General features: G+C 49.7%; 1 protein-coding gene across 1 annotated transcript in view; it reads left to right on the plus strand.

Annotated features, from left to right (window-relative positions):
* The window catches only part of PLCG2 (phospholipase C gamma 2), a 150132-nt gene that overhangs the window by 71793 nt on the left and 53357 nt on the right, over positions 1-24982 (plus strand). Inside the window, exons 6-12 of the mRNA XM_030863240.2 lie at positions 989-1073; positions 2597-2680; positions 14848-14891; positions 16451-16523; positions 21264-21365; positions 22189-22307; positions 23828-23913. Coding sequence (XP_030719100.1) covers positions 989-1073; positions 2597-2680; positions 14848-14891; positions 16451-16523; positions 21264-21365; positions 22189-22307; positions 23828-23913 — 593 coding nt within the window. The remainder of the gene's footprint in view (positions 1-988; positions 1074-2596; positions 2681-14847; positions 14892-16450; positions 16524-21263; positions 21366-22188; positions 22308-23827; positions 23914-24982) is intronic.

A 24982-nucleotide genomic window follows, 5' to 3' on the forward strand; every position in this document is an offset into this window, starting at 1 on the left:
AGAGACAGGGATGCTGGAGGTCGGGACACTGGGGTGGCCAGGAGTCCTCTTGGCGGTCTCCCGGGGCAGCTTCCGAGTGTGACCTGCTGCTTCCTCCCGGGCGTGCTGGCAGAGGCCGGGTAGACATTGTGGCGGAAGCTGGGCCGTTCCTGCCCACAGCCCAGGCAGACTTCCTTCCTGGCCACGCACAGCCCCTTGCTAGTCTGACGTCTCCAGGAACGCAGACCAGTTTTCTCTGGCCACACCAGAGGCCGCCCAGACCACCCTCTCTCGCTCTGCCGGACACTTGGCTCCGCAGCCACGAGGGTCTGGATCTCAGGCCCTTGACCCGCCGCCCTCCATCACTGTTCATGGCGTTCCCTGAGAGGCTTCAAATGCAGTGGTTACACGCAGACCCGGAGGCAGGCTGCACTGGAGTCCGCCTCCGCCGCGTGGTAGCACCCAACGTCTCTGAGCCTCGGTTTCCTCACCTGCCGCGTGGAGTGATAATGGTGCCCACCTCCTCAGGTCGTCAGACCAGCTCCGACCTTGAGCCGCATACCCTGCCCCCATCCCCGTTGCCTGTTCTGAACCCTGGGGCTCGAGAATGCATACTGTGTGGGGGGTGAGGTGTAGCGAGGGGTGAGGTGACGTCATTGCCTGGAGATCCCCGGGGCAGCCTGGCACATAGTAGGTGTTCAGAGAAGGTTGGCTCCTTCCCCTGCCTGTCTCTGGCCTTCAGTGACCTCGTCTTGGCTGGAACCCCTGTGACATTTCGCGTCTGCCGAGGTTATCCGACACCATTTCTGCCCTCACTGCGCATCTCCAACGTGATCCGTGTCCACAGCCATCTCTGAAGGGTGGAGACCAGCCTTGCACATCGGGTGTCTTGATCCCAGAGTCTGTGTTCCCAGCTGGTGGTGGAAGATGGGAGCTGACAGGAGTAGCCAGATCCTCCACTCTTGACACCCCTCAAGGCTGACGGGGCTGGGGTTCCCCTCTTTTGCAGCATCAGCCTCCGAGAGTTGAAGACCATCTTGCCCCTGGTCAACTTCAAAGTGAGCAGCGCCAAGTTCCTCAAAGATAAGTTCGTGGTAAGTTTTGTGTCTCAGCCTGGCGATTCTGTGAACCCAGGGCTACGTGTGCCTTTCCCATGAAGCCACTACGTGCCTTTGAGCTCCACTGAATGGTGCCCAAGGAAGTCCCCCGCCTCCAGATTCATCCATCCTAGTCCAGACAGAGGGATTGTGTGAAGACCTTAAGCCCGTGTTCTCAGTCATGGCAGAGGACGTCATCCACGAAGACCATGTTCACCGAGCTGCTTGACTTGGGACGTTTCCACCAGTCCAACTTTCCCTTTCCCTCACTATCCCACAGCCTGTTTTCCTTTTAATAATATGAACACATGTGTTTCTTCTGGAAAATATTATGGAAGATTCCTTATGTAGGTTGCCAGGGATGTGGCGTTTTGTATTCAGGTCCTGATAGCGTAGTTGTCAGAGGCGACTCTTCTCTGCCCTTCCCCTCTCCTCGCACCCACCCCTCCCTTCATCCACTGATCCTTCCTCCCACCCATCCTCCCATCCCTCCATCCCTCCATCCCTCCTTCCGCCCATCATTTAATTTGTTTATGTTCTTGTGTAATTAAGCCATTGGTAGATCTGAGGCGGGTCATTCCATGAGTGATGGGGTAGCAGAGGTCAGGTGGGGCTCTTCTGAAGGGTGTAAGGATGGAGGTGATCCATAGGCATTCTTTCTGGCCTTCAGAGAGATATTGACTCTCGTCAAGGAGCCCAACAACACTCCATCCCAATAGTCCCAGTTGGTGGACTCACAGGGGCATGTCACCAGATTCCTCAGCTGAAGAAGCTCATTCATTTTTATACCAGTGAGCTCCCGGAACAGTTAACCCACTTTATGGCTTATCCAGCCATCTTTTGGCCCGCCCCCATCATTCGAACTGGTCCAAGAAGGCAAAACCAGAGGAGGGTGGGGACTGACAGAAGAGAGATGGGAGAGGCATTTACCACTGACCGCCATGTAGTTGGAATTTTGTTCCTTATCAAGCCTTTACCATGCAGGTGCTACGTGGATGTTCTCTGGTTTGGTTTCAAGGAAGTCCGAGGAGGGTAATGGTGGTTCTCCCATTTTACAGATGAAGAAACGGAGGGTCTGAGAGGGTCAAGTGATTTGCCCAAAGCTGTTAAGCCATTCAGGGGACAGACCTTGACTGGAGTTGAGGTCTGTTAATTCTAAGGGCTCGGTTCATTTTCTTATGCTTTTAAAAATGACCTATCTGTACATACCCTATAAATATGTCTAGATTTGAAAGTGTCTTCTGCCCCCAGAAGGAGGAGTTCTGCATTATGGCTCTTGGAATTCTGGCGAAGATCCTTCCCTTCTGGGGAGTCAAGGGAAGGATCTCACCAGGGATCCCTGGTGGGTATGTTCTCCAGGCAGATAAATTAGGAAACTTGTGGATAGTTGGGTTCAGAGGAATGCAAGTTTGATTTTAACCAGTGTTGTAGCAGAGCCATGGTATTTCTGTGAACAGGGAAGAGGCATTCTTGTGGTGGACAAGAAAAATCGTGTGGTCACTTTTTTTATATATTTACAGGAAGTAGGCGCACACAAAGATGAACTCAGCTTTGAACAGTTCCATCTCTTCTATAAAAAACTTATGTTTGAACAGCAGAAATTGGTAAGATGATTCTTTTTTTCCCATTCACTTTTTGAAGGTTTTGATAGTCTTACCTTACTTTTAAAAATTGAAGTATAGTTGATGTACAATATTATATGAGTTACAGGTGTACAATTCACAATTTTTAAAGGTTATCCTCCATTTATAGTTATTATAGAATATGGGTTATAGCCCCTGTGTTGTACAGTGTATGCTTGTAGCTTATTTTATATGTAATAGTTTGTACCTCTTAATCCCCTACCCCTATACTGCCCCTCCTCCCTTCCCTCTTCCTACTGGTAACCACTAATTTATTCTCCGTGAGTCTGTTTCTTTTTTTGATATATTCACTAGTTTGTTGTATGTTTTAGATTCCACGTGTAAGTGATATCACATAGTATTTGTCTTTCTCTGTGTGACTTACTTCACTTAGCAGGATACCCTCCTTACTTCACTTAGCAGGATACCCTCCGTGTTGTTGCCAATGGCAAATATTTCATTCTTGTTTATGGCTGAGTAGTATTCCACTGTGTGTGTGTGTGTGTCTATATATCTGTATATCTATCACATCTCCTTTATCCGTTCATCTGCTGGTGGACACTTAGGTTGCTTCTATATCTTGACAATTATTAATCATGCTGCTGTGAACATTGGGGTGCATGTATCTTTTCGAATTAGTGCTTTTCTTTCTTTCGGATACATACCCAGGAGTGGACGTGCTGGGTCATATGGTGACTCTGTTTTTAGTTTTCTGAGAAATCTCCATACTGTTTTCCACAATGGCTGCATCAGTTTATATTCCCATCAACAGGGTAGGAGGGTTTCCTTTCTACACACCCTCCCCAGCGTTTGTTATTTGTGTTCTTTTTGATGATGGCCACTCTGACGAGTCTGAGGTGGTATCTCATTGTGGTTTGGATTTGCATTTCCCTGATGATTAGTGATGTTGAGCATCTTTTCTTGTGCCTGTCGGCCATCTGCATGGGTAAGATGATTCTTGAGCAAATGATCGAATGATATTTTTGTTTCCCCTGTGTTTCAAAGTCCGGCATGTTCCTAAGAGACCCATGAGATGTGTTCTGTCTCCCTTCTAGTCAAGGAAATATCAAGTGGGAATGGCAGTGACATCATATTTTCATCTGTTAGATTGGCAAAAGTTTTAAATGTTATAGAGCTATGGGGACAGTGTGGGGAAATGGTGCTCTCATACCTTCGCGGTGGGAATATGAGTGGCCGTCAGTCTGATTGGAATTTAGTCTGAGCCTATTAAAGTAAAAAAAGTTCTACTAACTCTATCATCTTGTTCTGGAAGGAAATTTACCAAATTATTAATAGTAACTTGTCTCTGGGTTGAGGGATTTTTGTATGTTGTTCTTTTTATACTTTTATTCCTTGTTAATGAGAATATGTTTTTTGATTAAGATAATATGCTATTGGGACTTCCCTGGTGGCGCAGTGGTTAAGAACCCGCCTGCCAATGCAGGGGACACAGGTTTGAGCCCTGGTCCGGAAAGATCCCACATGCCATGGAGCAACTAAGCCCGTGTGCCACAACTACTGAGCCTGTGTTCTGGAGCCCGCGAGCCACAACTACTGAGCCCGCATGCCACAACTACTGAAGCCCGCGCACCTAGAGCCTGTGCTCCGCAACAAGAGAAGCCACCGCAGTGAGAAGCCTGCGCACCGCAACGAAGACTAGCCCCGGCTCGCCGCAACTAGAGGAAGCCTGTGGGCAGCAGTGAAGACCCAACGCAGCCAAAAATAAATTTAAATCAATAAATTTATTAAAGAAAAGATAATATGCTATTTTAAAATTAAATTAAGATGTGCGTACATTTTGACCTGACAGTGGCATTTTGGGGCCTCTGTTTTAGAGAAATGAAAGCACTGAGGCCTAAGAGTGTGTCACTAGATTGCTTATTGCAGCATTATTTATGCTGCCAAAATACTTGGGAGCCATCTGAATGCCTCTCAGTAGAGCAAAAGCTGGGTAAGTTATGGTCCATCCATACTGTGTGACACTGTGCAGCTGATTAAGAAGCCTGAGTCCATTGTGTTTCTGTCCATCTGGAGGGATGTTCATGGTATTTTGTGAGGAAAACCAGCTGCAGATTCATGCAGGGAGCTAGGTCTGATTTTTTGGTAACAAACAGTGCTCCTCCTATATATGTTTGTGAGTGTTTTTTATGAACAAGGAGAAGGTATGGAAGAGTATACATACCTCATGTTTAATGGTTTTTTTTAATAGATTACTGTGGTTTAAATTTATTTATTTTATTTATTTATTTTTGGCTGCATTGGGTCTTTGTTGCTGCATGTGGGCTTTCTCTAGTTGTGGCGAGAGGGGCCTACTCTTCATTACGGTGCACAGGCTTCTCATTGCTGTGGCTTCTCTTGTTGCGGAGCGTGGGTTCTAGGCACGCAGGCTTGGTAGTTGTGGCAGGTGGGCCCTAGAGCGCAGGCTCAGTAGTTGTGGCTCGCGGGCTCTAGAGCACAGGCTCAGTAGTTGTCGTGCATGGGTTTAGTTACTCCACAGCATGTGGGATCTTCCCGGACCAGAGCTCGAACCCGTGTCCCCTGCATTGGCAGGCGGATTCTTAACCACTGCGCCACCAGGGAAGTCCCTCATATTTAATGTTGAGTTTGTGTATGTCCTGGAGGGATTTGGAAAGATGCTCAGGAGAGATAATTAAATTTGTCTTTGTACCACTCCGTTTTCAACTTGTTCCAAGTAGCACATTACTTTTGCAATTAAAAAAAATGTCCCATAAAGCATAAGGCTTAAAAAGGGAGGCATTCAGTTCAGTGCAGGGAGTGGCGTGCCTGGTGTGTGGTTACTGCTGTTACTGTTGGAAAAGGGCTTTGCAGGGGGCTGAGGTGGGTCCAGAGCAGAGCCGCGAGGGAGCAGAGAGTGGGTAGGACTTGCAGCAAGACAGATCTGCTTTCTTCGGCTGTGTGACCTTGGGCCAGCCACTGACCACTCCCAGCCTCGGTCTTCTCATCTGTGCAATTGGGGCTATGATTCCTGCCCCACCGGGCTCTGCGGAGGACTGACGAGGGACTGGAGGTCAAGAGTGCAGGCATTTTAAAGTGATGAGTGTGAAAGACAGTTATCAGTTGCCTTCTCCCTGCAGGCTGGGCGCAGGATGAGGCCTCTTGTTAGGTGACCACTGGCCTTGGGACTTCGGATGTATCTGAGGTAGAGAAATGGGAGAAGCATTTCTTTTCTGCGTAGATTGGGGAAAAATACATTATTTCACAGAGTAAAAGATTCAGTCGCAGTGTGTTCACTTTTTCACACAAGTGATAATTAGTTCTTGGTTTGCCAAATAGAGTAGAAAGATCGTAGGCTTTGGAGGTTGAAAGACCTGTGTTCCAGCCCCAACTTGACCTCTAACTGACCAAGTGATTTTGGTGAAAGCCATCTTTCCCCCCGTCACTCAGCCTCCTCTGTAAAATGAAGGTATTAAATCAGGTCATCGGTTATACAACTTTAAAGCTATCTAACCCTGCTCCCCTTTTTTGTACGAAACCTTAATTAAGAAAACTCTGCTGCATAAAAGCTGATCAGAACACTTTTTATGTGAAAATCTGTATCTTTCATTCATAATCAATTCTTGAGAGCAATGAAAATGTTGTGATGATAGTATATAAATGAAATCCAGAATAATGACAATTGCTGTCTTAGGCAGTTGACCAGAACTGAGAAAAACTTGATTCGCTCAAGATAAGTAGTTGCAAAAAGCAGGTTTTATAATCGTTTGTCTGGAAATTTCAAGATACTGTCTCATCAGGCAGAGAGCAGGCGAAGCTTGGGAATAAGGTTCCCATGAAAGCTGCTGCACCTGCCAATACAGGTTACCCGCCACCGATGGTCTCCACCGCGATAAAATTCCACACAAGAGCACTTTGCGTTGCGGTTCTTTCTAAAGCTCATGTATGTGTGTTTGAGAGGGAGAAGGAAGGGAAAGAAATTTGAGTCAGATTTCTGCAGAATCCCTGAGTCCTCTGGGCCTACCCTAGATGGCCCAGTTTTGGGGAAAAACATCTGTACGTACCAGAGGTGACCCTGGTGGCCAGCATGCCACATGCAGCCAGCATTCGGCTGTACTTGGCCTAATGGTTTAAATGTTTTTTCAATGAATTGCCTACATTTAAAACTTGGGGGATTTCTTATTAAGATCCAGATTTTTCACTTCTCTTGGGGAAAAAAAAAATCGAGATCTGGCTAGATTTGGCAACCTCTGAGCGGAGGGAAGCATCCTTTCTCTGGTTTGCCCCAGCCCTTCCCCCAACCCCCCTTCCAGCTCTCTCTGCTAATTTATGTCACCTACCCAGTCCCTAAGACCTTCTGGGTCAACAGCCTCTCCATCACTGGAGGGTATAACTGTCCAGTCTGGCCACTGCATATTTTAATTCAGTGACTTGGAATTTGAATAACAGAGCCCCGGGCTCTATAGATAGTTACTGGCCAACTTGAGAAGCTCAGTGCTTTTGCGTAGGTAAATGCTTCTCCCTTGTCAGCCTATCATTTACTTACTGAGCTCCTCACTGGAAGCTCAGGGCAGAGAAAAGCATTACCTCCGTGCTGTTAGGGGCTCAGCTGGCTTTCCTGGGCTCCTTGGGGAGACAGGGCCATTCGTGCTGATTGATGATGCCCAGACCTAAATCCAGGGAGCGGGGTCCTGCTTATCAGTAGCTCCAGGTTTCCAGCTTGAAGCTGCCAATCCCTCCTTGTGTCTAACCACCCGCTTACGTTGCTGCTGTGAAGCCTCAAAGCTTCCAAAAGTTCGGCAGCAGCAGGAAGATGAGAAATTTAATTCCATGTGTGTCCCCCTGGGCGGGGGGACATACCTCTAACTAGGCTGTCATAACAGTATTGTGAATAAAGATCAGAGCTAACATTTCCTAAGTGTGACCTCTGTGCTGGGCGCTGTGCTATATGTCTTACATACATTGAATTCTCCTGGCAACCCTGTGGGAGAGCTACTGCTCTTATCCTCACGTTGGGGATGAACTTGCTGACACTCGGGTTACTTGCCGGAGGTCGTGAGGTTGGTAGAGCTGCAGAGCTAGAATTTGAGTTCTCCTGTGCTCAGCTTCACTGCCCACCCGCTGGTACTTCTTTTGAATTTTTTAAACTTTGGTAGTAAGGGAAATGTCAAACAGAGACAAGCAGAGATAATAGTATAACAAACCCCCAAGCACCTGGCAGCCAGTTTTCAGCAATGGTCAACTCATGGTCATCTTATTTCATCTATGCCCTTACCCACCTCCCTCTCCTCAGATGGTTTTGAAGCAAACCTAAGACCTTGTGTTTTTTCTTCCTTAAATATTTGAATCTAATACCCAGCTTCATCACTGCTACTTTGCTGCCTCCCCAGCAAACCTGTGAAGTCCCCCCTTGGTTACTGGAGGCTGGGGGTCTGGCATTTACAGGCCCTGATTATGAGTGAAGATGGTTGACTGATATCACTCTTGGTCTCGGCCCAGGACTGGAGTTTCAACCCCATGGGATGAGGTGGTTGGGTTACTGTTGATTCGTCTGTTTTTACCCCCTGCCGTTTCGCATGCTCTATTCTTGCTGCCCTCTGGTAGATTAGTTTGGAAATGCGTTAGCGTTCTGTATTACTCGTGTATTGCTTACGTATTATGTGTATGAGTTCTGTACTGCTGGCATGTACATAACAGTATTACCACGATGCACGTTCTCTCTCTGTTTCTGGGGCTCAGGCATCCAGGTGTGCCTTAGGCTGGATTCTCTGCTCTGGGGTTTCACAAAAAGCTGAATTTAAGATATCCACTGAGGCTGTGGTCTCATCTGAGGCTCAGATGGGAAAAGATCGGCTTCCGTGCTCATGCGGTGGTAGCAGCATTCAGTTCCTTGCCGTTGTAGGACTGAGGGCTCCAGCTTCTTGTTGGCTGCCCGCAGCTCCTAGTGGCTGCCCACGGCTTCTCCATGTATGGGGCTCCCTGCCTGGCTGTTTGTTTCCTCAAAGCCAGCAAGACAGGTTCTCCAAGCATATAAAAACATCATCATGTAATCATATGCACATAATTGTGTACCTCCATTACCTTTGCAAGTTACAGGGATAAGGCAAGGGTTTGCGTACCAGGAGGTGGAGATCCTGGGGCCGTCTGTCCACCATGGGTTCCCATGAACCCAAGTCTGAGTCGCTCTCCAGCAGCTCACAAATAATCAGTAATCGACTCACAAATTATGTCCAGTGCAGTTGAAAGAACAAATGCCTTCCCAGCCTTGCAAGGTGCCAGGGAACATAAACACACACAGCTCTCTGCCATCCCATTACTATCCCACTGGGGTCTGAATATAGGTGATTTCTGTTGCTTGTTTGCCTGTTAAAGTAGAAAACAACTCTGCTATAATTTAAGGTGGCACTGATTTTCCTTTAGCATTGCTTTTGGCTAGGAGCAGTGTTAAATTTCCTGACCGTCATGGGGCGACGGTGGCTATCCTAGATGGTTGTTGCGAAGATTAAAAGAACTGGTAGAAAAAAAACAACTGGAAGGTCTCAGTCAGCCAGCACCGGGTCTGGCATGCAAAGCTGCCCTCAGAGCGTGGTATCTGCTATTACTGTCAGCCTGTCTCTACGAGGCAGAACCCCCCTGGGAGGAGGTGAGGGCAGCCGGCCTCTGGTGCGCTTGCTCTCCTGTTTCTAAAAGACCATCTGGGACACGGAAGCAGCCTAAATGTCCATCAACAGAGGAACGGATGAAGAAGATGCGGTCCATATATACAATGGAATATTACTCAGCCATGAAAAAAGAATGGAATAATGCCATTTGTAGCCACGTGGATGGACCTAGAGACTATCATACTCAGTGAAGTAAGTCAGAAAGAGAAAAACAAATATCACACGATATCACTTATATGTGGAATCTAAAATATGGCACAACTGAAGTTATGTGTGAAACAGAAACAGACCCACAGGCGTAGAGAACAAACTCGTGGTTGCCAAGGGAGAGGGGAGGGGGAGTGGGGGAGGGATGGATTGGGAGTTTGGGATATTAGTAGATGCAAACTATTATATAGAGAATGGACAGACAACGAGGTCCTACTGTATAGCACAGGGAACTATATTCAATATCCTGTAATAAACCATAATGGAAAAGAATATATAGATATCTATATAGATATAGGTATATAACTGAATCACTTTGCTGTGTGGCAGAAATTAACACAGCATTGTAATCTTCAATAAAATAAATTTTTAAAAAAAGACCATCTTGGTCACAATCAGTGGATTTCCCAGCATGTTCTTTGATATCTCATGTACTGAAGCAGAAGACTAGGCAGCCCTCGACAGGAAATTTGTTTCTGATATCTGGATACATTTTACTACAAGCAGAGTAATGCATATTCAGTCCATAAAAGTTGAAAGTGCATTATAAAATAAAAAGGAAATTAAACTACCTGCAAGCCTACCCGTGATTAGACCTACAATTAAACGTTCAAGAAGAAGTTTGATGTTTTCTCTTCCAGATTTTCCATGGGTGCGAGCGTGTGGGAAGAGAGCGACTAACATTCTGTCATGTGTTGGTGGAGGAGTCTAGGGAGTATCACAGGCTATCCTAATCAGTGGTCAGGGGAGAGAAGGGTCCCCAGTGCAGAAGTTAGCAGTGAATCGGGTTAGCTTTCCTATCACTGTGGTTTGTCCCCATGGCCGCTTCACATGACCTGCAAAGCACAGACACTGTGGAGGGCAAGTTACAGCCCCAGAGGATGTGATCACCCACAACGATGTGGGAAGATGCAATTCCCTGACCTTAGGTGGACCTCTGGGCCGTCATTTATGTCCCCTCCCTTTGGCATAGCCCCTTCCCTTGTCTAGCTGGTAACTGCCTCTTCTCCTGAGGACCAAAAGTCATAGGTTACTTTTCCCTGTAGCCTTTTTATTATTATTATTATTATTTTTTATTTTTGGCTGCGTTGGGTCTTCGTTGCGGTGCGCGGGCTTCTCATTGCAGTGGCTTCTCTTATTGCGGAGCACGGCGCGCGGTCTTCAGTAGCAGTGGCTCACGGGCTTAGTTGCTCCGCGGCATGTGGGATCTTCCCGGGCCAGAGCCCCTGCATTGGCAGGCGGACTCCTAACCACTGCGCCACCAGGGAAGCCCTCCCTGTAGCCTTTTAACTTAACTTAATTTTAATTTAATTTAGTTTCCCTGTAGCCTTTTACTTTTCCCCAGCGAAATTAATTTATTATTTTAGTCATCCATTCAATAAACGGGTGACACAAGAAGGCACAGTGGTCAACTAAACAGACGTCACCCTGACCTTATTGAGCCTTTATTGGGGTCTCAGGGCGTCAGAGGTGTTGCCCAGAGTCACAGAGGGCTGAATGCCCTGGCTTGGTAGGATTTGGCCATGTAACCGTACACGGCAATGTGAAGATAAGTTAATCGCTGCCTCCCCTGTGTGCTCATAGTATCTAGAGCGTTCTGCCCTCGTTGCTGGGATGTTGTCATTTATATTATGTGCCTTTGCACATACTGTGTGGGGCAGTGGCGATGGACCAGGGTGGGCCTGGGTTGAAACTCTGGCCCCTTGACGTTCTCGGTATATAACCTTGGAACAATTACGTGTGCTCCCTGAGCCCGTTTCTTGCTTCTGAAACAGGGTTTATTTTACTGCTTTCCTAATAGGATCGGCACAAGGAGTAACCGAGGTCGGGGCTGCCCTGCATCAGCTCGCAAACGTGCCGTGTCCGTTTCCCAGGGTGGCCGTAACAAAGGACCCACAACTGAGTGGCTTAAAAGAGCCAGAACTTCATTCTCTCACAGTTCTAGAGGTTAAGTCTGAAGCCAGGTGTGGGCAGAGCCACACCCCTTCTGATGGCTCTAGGGGACCATCTGTTCCTCGCCTCTCTGCAGCCTCTGCCGTTTGCTGGCGATCCTGGGTGCTCCTTACCTTGTAGACGCACCTCTCCAGTCTCTGCCTCCATCATCCCATGGGCACCATCTCTCTGTGTGTCTGTCTGCAGATCTCCCTCTTTGTAAGGACTCCATTCATTGGATTTAGGGCCACCCTAATCTAGCATGACCTCCACTTAACTTGATGGCATCTTCAAAGACCCTGTTTCCAAATAAGGCTGCATTCACAGGTGGTGTTAGGACCTGGATGTGTCTTTTGGGGGACGCAGTTCTACCCATAGCACGTGCTGCACATTCTTCCATCTTTAGAACATCCTCCTGACACACTTCCCCCTTCCGGCTGCCGCCCCATTTCTCTGGCCCTGTAGAGTGACCTGTTCCAAGAGTGCCATCTACGCACCGTCTGCGCTGGCTTCCCTCCCTCCACCTCTGGAGCCCATTCCAGTCGTGTTTCCGTGCCTCCTACCCCACAGCAGTTCACCTTGTCACATCACCACTGACCTCCGCCTTGACAGGTACAGTGGTCCACCCTCTGGTCTTTGTTTTGTTCGCTCCGTGGCATGTGACCCGCGTGGCAGTTGGCCGCTGTCTCCTTGATGTTGTCGCTTGGCTTTTGGGTGCTGCACTGTCTTCCTTCTTCTCGTGCGTCGCCTCCTGCTGGCTCTCAGCCTCTTTAGCTGGGTCTTCGGTTTCTCGGCTTCTGATGGTTGGCATGACCCAGGTGAGGCCGGTGCTTGGCAAGCAAGTGCTGATACCAGTTGTTAAACTAGTTGCTGCCGGAGGGAGCTGGTGACTCCCCTCTGCCCCACCAACCCGCTGGTCCCCCAGAGTCTTGAGTGGACCCCACGGGGGACCATGCAGTGCCCGTCAGCTCCTCAGCCAGCCCCCTGCTCACACGCACTGGCGTGTCCTCAAGCGTCTGTGGCCAGAGATGGTGAGGGACAGCTTTCCCTGCAGTTATGCTGACACCCAGGCGGAGAAACGCCCAGTACCCGCTGCATCCCCAGACTGGCCTCCCAGCTGCTTTCAGGAAAAGACCCACCATGCTATTGCTGGTTTTTTGTACATCCCTACCCAAAACTCAGTCCACAGAACTCTTGTCTTCTCTGTTTACTCTTGGTGTGATCCTATCTGGTCCCCCGGCTTCAAATAGCATCTTTATGCTGATTACTCCCAGAAACACGTCTCCGGCCCCCACATCTCCTCTGAATGCCAGACTCCCCTGACTGCCAGCTTGCCTCGCATCTCACGCTAGAGTGTCCAGAAGAGGTGGCGTGATACTCAGCACCGACCCCCATCTCCACTACCATGCACCCATACCTGGCTGCCCCACTGGGACAGCCCAGGAATCATCTTGATTCCTCTCTCCCACTTCCCACGACCCCTGCCCCCCAGTGCATTCTGCCCATCTCCTAACGTATCCTCAGGCACCTTGGCCTTTGAATTCTGAGAGAACTGGCTTTGCTTCCATGTGTGCTACCTGAGTGGTGAGCCCTGGGCTGGTCATATTTGCCTCTTTGATTTTAGTGCGTTCTCTGCCCTGCTCTGTACCCCGAGGGGCTGATTCTTACAAAGAGGTTCCCAGGCACCTCTGCCTCCAGGGGGTTCAGCAAACGGGGTGACAGGAGATTGCAGGCAGAGGAGTGGGGGAGCTGAGGTGTTGCTCCCCGTCTTCCCTGGCTCTGGAGAATCTCCACAGTAGAGGCACCTCCTCCTGCATCCCAGCTCCTCATGTAGCTGAAATGGGGTGCAGCTTTTTCTGTACATCATCGCAAGGCAAGGCAAGGCAGGGGCTGGTTTTAAGTAAGGACCGCGTGGAGTGGACAGTTGAAGGGGGGTCACAGATGGCCTTTCTCCAACGTAGGGAAACCAGTTTCGGGATTTGGGTTTGGAAATGATCCGGCCTTAAGCACCAGATTGACCCAGTGATCTAAGGGCCAAATGACTCCAGATAACAAACAGCTGGCACTGCCTAAAGTCCCTTTTCTTTTTAAAATCAATAGCCTTGCTGTAAATGACACATAGATGAAAGGAAGTACTTCTAAGTCATTCTGAAAGCGACTCCTCATCATTTTTGGTGACCTGCTTCCTTGAGATGCTCATTAAAGCTGTGCATCATCTTTCCAGAAAAAAAAAAACCCAACATATTTGCACAGACTTATGCAGATCCCCTGATTCTTCCCAGGGGCCTGTGGATACCTGTTCTAGAACATAGAGCTTCCACGTCATCCTGGAGTGCAAGCAGTTTGGCAAGAGGACTTGGGGAATCTAGAGCAGGAGTTGTTTTATATCGTTAGCATTTGTAACCCGCCAGGGGCTACATTTCCATCTGTGCCCTGAATTACTCAAATGCTTATCCAATCGCAGTCTCATTAAAGATTATTTCAGTGATGCTACCTAGCCAGAAATGGGCGCAGTATGGGTGTGCGTGTGTGTGGCGTGTGAGTGTGTGCATGCATGCATGCGTGCGCGTGCATGTGGAAAATGCGTGGCCAGTGAGTGGAGGCTGGGGGTTGGGGGACCCCAGGCCTTCCTGGTGGAGGAGCTCGCCATCCTTCCATCAGTGGTTGGGAGATCAGTAGGCCATGAAGTGTAGGACCAGAGCTGTCGAATATTTGTTTCTTTCTCTTGAATTCAAGGATTAGAAATGAGCTCATTGAAATATTAAGGATTGGAAATGTACCCGTGAGGGTGCAGAAAAGGGTGTGCATTCTCTGGTGGGCCTGCGGGTCAGGACAGCTGTTTTGAAAGCAATTTGGTGAATCTGCCAAAGTACACACCCCGTGTCCAGGCGCTTTCCTGCCCAGGAAACTACCCACTGGAAATGCTGGCACAAGTGCACAAAGATATACATGTATGAACGTTCTTTGTGGGACTGGATATAATAGCAGAAAATTGAAAGACAGACATGTTATGGAATACACTGTGGGTTTTGAAAGTAGTGAGGTAGGGCGCTTTGAGGTTGCTGAATAATACGTAAAGCTTGAAACAACAGCAAAAAGTTGGGAGACATAGATGTACTATAATATGATAAGATAGAATTAAATGAATATCCATAAAACAGACTCGAGACGGGAGAGCTGCCAAATCGAGTGATTGCTTTTCAGAAAAAAGACTCTGCAAGGGTGAGGAAGACTTCCACCTTTTGTGTAAAGATGTAAATATTTGAACATTTGCAAGTCACATAAACGACAATGATAAGTTTTTAACAACAAAAACATCTGTTTATTTGCATTAAGTGGCTCGACTTGTCTAACGTTGTTTCATGGGTGTGTTCCTTCTGTTTTCTATTTTAGATTCTTGACGAATTCAAGAAGGATTCCTCCGTGTTCATCTTGGGGTGAGGCGCCTCTGCTGGGTTGTTGTTCTGGGTAGTTGTGCCGGGCGTTGGTGCCCTTGTGGGTCCTCCCAGCCTTGCCATCGGAACTCCAGGAGGTCACCTCTCTGGCAGGCACTGGTGGGGTCCCCCTGTTGGGGAACTGGCCATCCCAAGCCTGTGCCACGAATAAACATGCACAGCAACAGGGCTTGTGGAATGTTGGGAGGGTGGCCCAGAAGGTTCTGTAGAGAAGCCTGCTTGCTTCAGGACCTCCTTTCCCAGAGGTGAGTTGGGGAGATGCCTGGCTAAGCAGAGTGAACTGAATTCAGATGAGTCGAAGCATATCAAGTGCCTCATGTGGTGCATGGCAGGGCTCGTAAATAGTGCCAATGATGTTATGATTAAAGCCTAAGTGCTGCAGGACTTGTCAGGACCTCTACTACACTTACTAATTCCCCTAAGTATAAAGTGGTCTATGTCCTCCGAGCCTGTCTACCTGGGAGAGATGTTTGCCATGGAGTTAATAGCGCCTAGAATGGGATTTGCGGCCCGCTGACCTGGGCCTGCTTTTTGGAAGCAGCCCTCATTGATGAGGATGCCCTGGCAACTGTTCCCTCTGTTACCTTCTAAGCCAGAAACCCCAAGACTCTAAAATGTATATAAAACGAATCCAATTCTTACGTGGTATTTTAATGAAAAGATTAGTATTGTTGGACCATGAGGCTGGTTAGGAAAGAAGGTTGGAAATGCACTCAGAGACAACAGACTTCTGGACCCTGAGTGTTTAGTAAAGAGAGAAAGCTTAAAGCTTGTTTTACCTCCTGTATTTCAAAAGAGACCCTCCACCTTCCACCCCCGCTGCATGTGCTCAGGGAAAAGTACAGATTTCCCCGGAATGCTCTGCTCTGCCGGATACACTTTCCATAGCGAACAGGGTTCCCAGTCCAGTGAGGTTCTGGTTTTCTGGTAGCTATGAGCATCCTCTCCACGAGGCCATCAGTCAGCAAGCTGCCGGCCGAGGTGGAATCTCCCTTTATTCAGAGTGAAGGGGTCCGTGTCAAATGGAAAACTCTCCCAGCAGCGGGCCTCTGCTCGCTCCACAGCTCTCATCTTGCAGGTTCCAGCTGATTCTCCCTGTCCGCCAGAGTTGGGGGCTTCATCTGGCCCGCACCCCTTCTTCAGAGCCCTCGACGGCTCAGCCAACTCTGGAGTCGTTTCTCCAGCATCGCCTACCCCAAACGCTCTCCACATCCAGCCCTGTCCGGGCGTTTGCTGTCCACGCCTGTCTGTGCCCGCCCACCCTCCCTCCCCCTTCCTTCTGCCTTGCACCTGGACCACCTGGGAGCAGCCAAGTGTAGATTCCAGGGCCCAGTTCTCCCAGGTTCTGGTGTCAGGGCCCCTCTGAATCCTCCTGGGTCAGGCATGTCGTCTGGGTCACCTTCGTCTTCCTGTTGGCCAGCCTGCACCAGGCCCTGCAGGGGGCACTCGGCTGGGTGTCTGGGTGGCCGTCCTGCTGGCTGGGATCGCCTCCTGACTGTTGGCTGCCCCTCTCTCAACACCCTCCCTTTCCCCGAGGACAGCAACACCGACCGGCCGGATGCCTCCGCTGTTCACCTGCACGACTTCCAGCGGTTTCTCTTACATGAACAGCAGGTGAGAGGACAGCAGGGCAGGGGCTTCTGGGGTGGGGCTGCCCCAGCGGTTGCTCACCTTCTCACCACCTGCCGTCATGAAACAGGTGTCGTCTCCCTGCTCAGTGCCACCTCGGGGGCTTAAACTCTGGAATCAGATTGGCCTCTCATCAGCCCCTTTCCCAGGCCCCAGCTGGAGGAAGGGAAGGAGGACACCACAGGGCGGGCGGACGGTGTGCTCACCTGCCGGCTTCTGCTCCTCTCAGCTCATCTCTGGTGTCGCTTCCCCAGGAAACCTTCCCTGACTCGTGGAGGGTGTGACTAAGGTGGATGGGCCTGCGGGTCCTCTGGGGGATAAGGTGGCACAGCTGTCCTTAAACAGATGACACGTGGACGTCTCCCGGAATGTTTGCGTGTGGGCTCCAGGCTGGTGGCTGAGTCAGAGTTTGTGTCGGGCAGTGGTTTTCTAGGGGATGGTTCTGCCCCAGGGCAGTGGCTGCAGACTCGACTCAGAGCTGCCACTGCCATCTGGTGCGTAGAGCCAGGGATGCTGCGCAATAACTAAAGGTGCACAGGTCAGCTCCCCGCCCCCCAACAAGGAATTACCCAACCCCACATGTCAGTAGTGCCTCAGCTGAGAAACTGAGTTAGAGTGAGAGAAACCTGACATCCTCTCACCAGCTCTGTGACCTTGGGCAGGTGGTTTGACCTTTCTGTGTCCCACTTTCCTCCTCTTTAAGTGGGGATGAGAACCCTACCTCTCAGAATTGTGGGGATTAGACAAGATGGCCTTGATCTTTTTTTTTTTTTTTTTTTTGCGGTACGCAGGCCTCTCACTGTTGTGACCTCTCCTATTGCGGAGCACAGGCTCTGGACGCGCAGGCCCAGCAGCCATGGCTCACGGGCCCAGCCGCTCCGCGGCATGTGGGATCCTCCCGGACCAGGGCACGAACCCGTGTCCCCTGCATCGGCAGGCGGACTCTCAACCACTGCGCCACCAGGGAATCCCATGGCCTTGATCTTTGTGTGTGTGTATGAGTACATGTATATTGCGTAGTCACATATCTATTTCAAAGTTTTGTTTATATCACTGGCGTTTCATTTGCTTTTATTCTCTTTAGTTTTTTTTAATAGATTTTTTCATAATAACAATATATAGTCTTTTTCATAGTAATATTCAGTTCATTTACTTTAAAAAAATACTGTGTATTATAGAACATCTCAAACATACACAAAAGTAGACAGGCTGGCATCATAAGCCACCCTGTACCCATCACTCTGATTACAAAGAACATTCTGCCGCTTTGATTTTGTCCATCCTCCATCTCCATACCCACGTATCTCCCTTCCCTTCTTTCCTTCTTCATTTACTTGCTGGCAAATTCTAAAGTAAACCCCGGACTGTGTATCATTCCATTTGAAAATACTTCAACGTGTCTCTCTTATGAAATGGACTTTTTTTTTTTTTTTTTTTAGAAAACATGGCCATAATACCCCTGCTACCCCTTTCACAATGAACACGAATTTCCTAGTGTCAGGCAGTACACATCCCACGTTCAGATGTCATTGATTGTAGGGAACGTAAACAGACGCACGCTTGCGCGAGGGGCAGAGCTGGTAGCTGCTGTGGTGCGTGATGAACGCTGACCGAGGGCTCTGAGATGTCGCGCTTTCCCCACGTGGGGTGAATGGCAGTGACCAAGAGAAGGCTTCCTTGCCCCGCCTGAGACTACAACCCAGGGCAGGTGAACCGAGGGGGGATCCGTGAATTCTGTTGAGCACGATTACACGCACGGTGCGGTGCTGCCAGGAGAGTGAAGCAGAGACAGAGGCCCAGGCTGTTTGCTTTTCCGCCGTGTGCTTCCTTGCGCTGAATTACTCAGTTTTGTACAGAGCCGTTGAAGTTAAACAGTTAAACTCCTAGAGACAAGTAGTCTTATATCCTGGAACCCACCACCTCGTGCTCAGTAATTTTATTTCAGGGGAGGCTCACAGGCTTTCCCTACACCGGCCCCGTGGCTGGGCTGCCCTCAGAGATCAGGGCTGTGGGCCTGGAGCAAGGTACAGGGCGTTAGGATCCCGCATCCGGGAGTGAGGACGCAGGCAGCCCATGAGCATGTGTGTGGGTGCGCGTGACGGGAAAAAGATGTGCTGCCAGGGATGGGGCCCCTGAGCCGTACGTTTCGTGGACCCGGAATGTCCCAGCTTCCAGCGCTCTGTGGGATGCAGGCATGGAGCAGAGTCAGTGACCTAGGACGTTTGTTGGGGGTGGTGGATGCTCATATGTGGAATAACCACTGTAGCACTTGGTGTGCGAATTAGTACAGGTTTTTAGAAAACACATTGGCAATACACAATTAAAATGAAAACTTTGAAAAAAGGCTTATATACTTTGATTAAATAATTGCTCTCCTAGGAACTTATCCTAAATAATGGCAGCATTTTTAATAGAAGTGAGAACTTGGAACTGATCTGAGTTTCCACTCGAGGGCTGGTTAAATGCGCCACAGTCCAGCCCTGGGAGGCATGGGTGACACTGACTGACCCGGAACTGATGTGCCTGTGTTGGTCTTGGGCTCATCATTAGGTCAACTGAATTAATGACTGAAGCCTCAGCTTTCTTATTTATATAACTGGAGAATAATATTATATGTCCTGCCTGGGCTTATGTGAGTTCAAAATGAGCCACCATGTGACAAGGTTGAGCACAGAACCTGGTGGGCTGCCCCTGCCCAGTGTTGACGGCCTCACCATGCTGGTTCCTCTCATCACTACTCTGATCATTTTCATTATTACATTGATAGTTGCCCAACTCAATACCCCACACCAAGTAGATACATTTTTCTACCCCCCCAGACTATTCATATTTTAAACTCCTTTAGGTAGAAGATTTCTTATTCACAGCTAGTGCAGTTCCAGGTTATAGCAGCTAAGTTCCCATTTTTTTGTTTTTGTTTTTTAATTAACTAAGTAATTAATTTATTTGGCTGCATTGGGTCTTTGTTACTGCACGTGGGCTTTTCTCTCTAGTTGTGGCGAGCAGTGCGTGGGCTTCTCATTGCGGTGGCTTCTCTTGTTGCGGAGCATGGGCTCTAGGTGCGCGAGCTTCAGTAGCTGCAGCATGCGGGTTCAGTAGTTGCAGCTCGCGGGCCCTAGAGTGCAGGCTTCAGTAGTTGGGTGCGTGGGCTCAGTAGTTGTGGCACGCGGGCTCAGTAGTTGTGGCTCATGGGCTCTAGAGCACAGGCTCAGTAGTTGTGGCACACAGGCTTAGTTGCTCTGCGGCATGTGGCATCTTCCTGGACCAGGGATCGAACCCATGTCCACTGCATTGGCAGGCGGATTCTTAACTGCTGTGCCACCAGGGAAGTCCAGTACCCGTGTTTTTTTATGCGAAAGCTTTTTAGGAGAAGGAAGCAGGAAGCTTTTGGCCTTTTGGGGGCGTCTAGGGCTGGCAAGGCATTTGCATTAAGTATCCTACAATTTGAGTTTCATGCTCTGGTATTCAAGGATTGCATCACTGCTGTATTCAAATGAACTGGATGCTCCCCCAGCTCCCAGCTATTGGGTGTCCTTTATCCAAGTAGATTTGCAAGGATGAACAGCAAGGCTTATTGTTGATTTGCACCCACCTCATTTGTGTCTGCCCTTACGCTTTTCCTTGTTTCAAATGTCCTGATCTGACCCTTCCCATCCAACTGCACACATCGGGTAACACATGTGCTTTTATGATTCTTAAAGATGGAGATTTTAGAATGTTTGGAACCCAGAAACATGAGTCAAAGTGGAACCTGTGGCTCAGGTGTCATCCTCTTGTCTATGAATATTTGGGGTTTTAGGGTTTGAGGAGGAAAACAATAAAGTTACTTTATGTTATATATCCTTTTTCTAAAGGGCTTTCGAAGTTCTGAGACCGTGCAGAAGCTGTTTTTGAACTGGTCATGTATGTTTCAGACGTTACTGTTGTCTGAGCAGCACACTGCTTCACTGATCTGGACTGATTCTATATCCGTTTTCCAAAGTTCAGTTATTTGGAAGCCCAGCTCTCCTACTTACCAGCTGTGTGAAGTCGGGATCATCATGTGATGTCCTGAGCTTCTGTTTCCTTGTCTGTAAAATGACAGTGACAGTGTGTGACCTGCAGAGTTTTCTGGACTAAACGAGATGTCACGGGAGGATGACGATTGCTCACACAATGCCGTGATTTGAGCACCTTCCGTGTACCGGGTGCTGTGTTAAGCACAGACCCTTATTTCATCCAGCCCGTCACAGCCTCTGTGCGTAGGTACCATTACTCCCATGTAACGGATGAGGAGGTACAGAAAAGGTGTGTAACCTGCTCAGCATCAGCCAGGCGAGTAACCCCAGGGGTCTGATGTCACTGTGCTCCCCGCCTCCTTGTGATAACGCGTATAAAGAACTAGCGTAGAGCAGGAGTCGGCAGACTACACCCAGGGGCCAAATCTGGCCCACTGCCTGTTTTTATAAATAAAGTTTTATTTACAAACGCAGCCACAGTTATTTGTGTGCCTGTGGCTCGTTTTGCACGACAGTAGCAGAATTGAATGGTTGGGGCCCAGAGTCTAAAATGTTTACTCTCTGGTCCTTTAGGGAAAATGTTGGCCCTGCACAGGGTAAGGCCTGGATGGCATGTGCATGCAGAATACGTCCATGTTTGGGTCTTCGACTGAAACCGGATCCTGAGAGGCAAAGAATTTTGCAGTTCCTCTTTCTGATGATTTCTTGTTCTCTTTATCATTCTAAGGAGCTCTGGGCGCAGGATCTGAACAAAGTCCGTGAGCGGATGACAAAGTTCATTGATGACACGATGAGAGAAACTGCCGAGCCCTTCCTGTTCGTGGATGAGGTAAGTGGGCCCCTCGTCCTGTTGGCATGGCTTTGTGATTCAGGTGTCTGTCCTCCGAGGTGTATTTTCTGGGTCTCTTCCCTCGGAGGGCTTTGCCGTTAGATGCCCCGAAACTGGCTCTCTTAGTCGAGAACTCTTTTTTTTTCCTTCCAGGTCCTGAACCATCACAGCCTTTGACTTTTCTCTTCCTCTATTTGATCCTGTAGCCTGGGCGGGATCTTTGCTTTTGTCACTAGAGGGCGTGTGCTGCCAGGGAGTCTCTAACCATTACAAGCAGAGCAAGGAAATTCCAAGGTTTCTGGGGCTCTTGCACGATGTGGAAATGGGTGCTTTTGGCCCTGTGTGAGGGGGAACTGGGAGCTCCAGTCCCATGTACCGTGGTTCCCAGGAAACAGAGTGTTACCCGCTGTCCCTCAATCTTCTGATTTTTCTTTTTTTTTTAAGGGGTCAGGAACTGGGATATGAAATTTCCTGACTTTTAGATGTTACGATACTGGCATGTTCTGTTTCTCATGTAGGTTCACAACTGTTCGTAATGTTATTATGCCTTAAAACTTATATGTGGGCAGCATATACTCTTGTAGCCTCACATATTTGAGGCTACACATTAAAAAGGTAAATACCGTACAGGTCAGTGAAACGTGTGTTGCTACAGCCTATTGCAGTCTGAGTTTTCTGCACTGAAAACTTGGGTAACTGAGGTCTGGAGACCATCTGTTGAATATTCATGTACCATCTCCCCGTGTTGACACAGACCCAGAAGAACCCGGCACCACCCGTCCTCAGTGTGATGATCCCCTCTTTGTGTTTGTGACTCTCCTAGTTCCTCACGTACCTGTTTTCCCGGGAGAACAGCATTTGGGATGAGAAGTATGACGTGGTGGATGTGCAGGACATGAACAACCCCTTGTCCCATTACTGGATCTCCTCATCACATAACACGTGAGTTTCACCGCGAGCCTGCAGCGGGTCAGGCAGGTGAAGGGCAATACGGTGGGCGCTCAAGGGCACTGCTCTGGCAAAGCGCGTGGGCAGAGTGCAGGCCCTCGCTGCTCAGATTGGAATATATGAAAGCTTCTGGAGGATGGGGGGACGCATCTCTCTTTCCCAGTTGGTTTTGCAATAATAAACCTTTTTCTGTGGCCCTAAGAAGCAAGTCAACAAAGCTGGTTGGCTGTTTGGGCATCCCATTCTTAGTGGTCACAGGAAAGCAACTGAATTAGTCACTGAACTGATATTTACTGAGAGTTTGCCCTGTGCCAGGCCCTGTGCTTGCTGGGTGCTGGGGATACAGCAGTGAAAAGGGCAGGAGCAGCCCCGTCCTCATGAGCTTGGAGGGGAAAAGGCCTCCTTTGAGTCTTCAGATGAGCCGCCGTTGGTGAGAGAAGAACAGGTGGCGAGGCGAGGAGGAGGGTTCAGACAGAGGAACGGCATGTGCGAAGGTCCAGGGGCAGGAGGAACTGGGGGGGTTCTAGTAGGACTAGAGTGTAGAACCTGGCAGGGTGAGTGGCAGGAGAGGAGGACAGGAGGGTCAGCTTGAGTGGAATCGTTGAGGTCAGAGCGAGGGCAGTGGCAGTGGGAGCCGCTGATAGCTTTTAGGCCAGAGAACACCACACTCAAATGCGTATTTTTGGAAGATTACAAAAAAGAGCAGACGGGAAGGGAGAAATGGGTGTTACACTCAAATTCTGATACTCAGTCTGCTTTGTCAGGTGAGGGGGTGGAGGCCCTGGGTCCTGGGCATCCAGAGAGCTGTCGACTGGTACTTTACCAAGTGTCAGTCCAGGCAGGAGTTGGAGAGAAGGCCCTTAAGTTCACCTCCCGGCATTTTGGAAGGTACCTTCCTTTTCCGGGGCCAATTGACTTCATGGTTCTCTCTTCCCCACCACGTCCGTTGGTTTGAGTTTGTGTCTTAGAATGGTCAGTCCTGCCAAACCTAGAAAACAGCTGAGCACCACAGACTCTTAAAGGGGGAATGTGGTCAGGAGGAGAGTGAGAAAAATAGGTATTTTCACGTCAGTTTTGGTGGACATAGTTCATAGGGTGGTAAGTCCCATCTGTTCTGTGCTTGGCCTGGGGCCCTGGTATCAGAATGATGGCCCATCTCTGCCCTGTTGAGACTGAGGGCCTAGTGGGCAGCGGTGGGGCAGGGGGGTGGTTAATTTATCATTATACGTCAGTCTCCCGCCTGACACCCTTTGACCGAATTCTCCTCGAAAGAACACACGTGCTCGAGCCCACACTTGGATTGCCAGGATGGTTATCCTTATAGCCCACGATCACGGCCTGAGTCTCATGACTGGCTCAGCCACACGACTGAATGTGTCTGGCCTGGATCCTAAATGGGGGTCTTTGTGGACAGGGAGAACTCAGGCCTTTGGGAGCTCGGGCTGAGGAGTTCCCCGGGGATGCCCTGAGCTGCAGGCCTGCTCCCACACAACCGCCCACCTCCTCTCGTCCAGGTACCTCACGGGTGACCAGCTTCGGAGCGAGTCGTCCCCGGAGGCCTATATCCGCTGTCTGCGGATGGGCTGCCGCTGCATTGAGCGTGAGTACCCCCTTCGTGCTGGCGGCCACGCGGTCGGCAGGCTGAGACTGGCCGTGTTGTTGCTGGATGCTTTGTTTGTTTGGAGGCCCGAGTAGTGGGGATGCACGGGACAGATGGAGGGAGCACCCAGGTGCCCGTAGCATCTGGGGTGAGCCACGCGGCCACCAGCTGGGGACCTTTCCCCAGAAGAGAAGGTTGCCACGACGAGGAGTGGTGTTGAGCCGGGCCAGGCTGGAGCCACAGCACCTTGGGCTCCAGAAAGTGTCCGGATACAGTGGAGGGGCTGGGAGGCCAGTAGCCAGGACGGCCTGACTGTCCTCCTGTCCCTCGGCTTCTTTCTGGGCTGCTGTGTTCGAGGCAGCAGACACCCTGCGTGCTTTAGCAATGGCCCTGCCATGGCCGCCACCCTGACTCTTTTTTTTTTTTTCCTGCGGTACGCGGGCCTCTCACTGTTGCGGCCTCTCCCGTTGCGGAGCACAGGCTCCGGATGCGCAGGCTCAGCGGCCATGGCTCACGGGCCCAGCCGCTCCGCGGCATGCGGGATCCTCCCGGACCGGGTCACGAACCCACGTCCCCTGCATCGGCAGGCGGACTCTCAACCACTGCGCCACCAGGGAAGCCCCACCCTGACTCTTCTGTCCCCAGTTGCTCACAGCCACCCCGGCAGAGGTGATTCCAGGCCCCGGACGTGGCCGGGGGCCAGTGCTTCCTCCTGTCCCCCCACCCTTCGCCCCCGGCCCGACTCAGCGCCAGAGGCTCATGGCTGTACTGGGCTGAGAAGAGGCACAAACCACTGATGTAGGCTCCGGTTTTATCAAAGCATCCGTCACGGCATCAGGCCTTAACGGCAGTTATTCCTACAGAGTGTTCTTAATTTATGCCTTTGTCCCCCCTTAGGAAAAAGCAAACGTGAAAAAATCAAGTTTGAAACTGTCAGCTCCTCTTCCTATTTTGGGGGGTCAAAAATATAGGGGATGCTCACCTTCTGCATAACCTAGTTCGGTCTGAATATTTTACCGTGAGTCTTTAAAAATAAATTTCCCATTGCTCTGTATTCTTTCCGCTGGCA

The sequence above is a fragment of the Globicephala melas genome, chromosome 19, assembly GCF_963455315.2.
Source record: "Globicephala melas chromosome 19, mGloMel1.2, whole genome shotgun sequence".
Classification (NCBI taxonomy): domain Eukaryota; kingdom Metazoa; phylum Chordata; class Mammalia; order Artiodactyla; family Delphinidae; genus Globicephala; species Globicephala melas.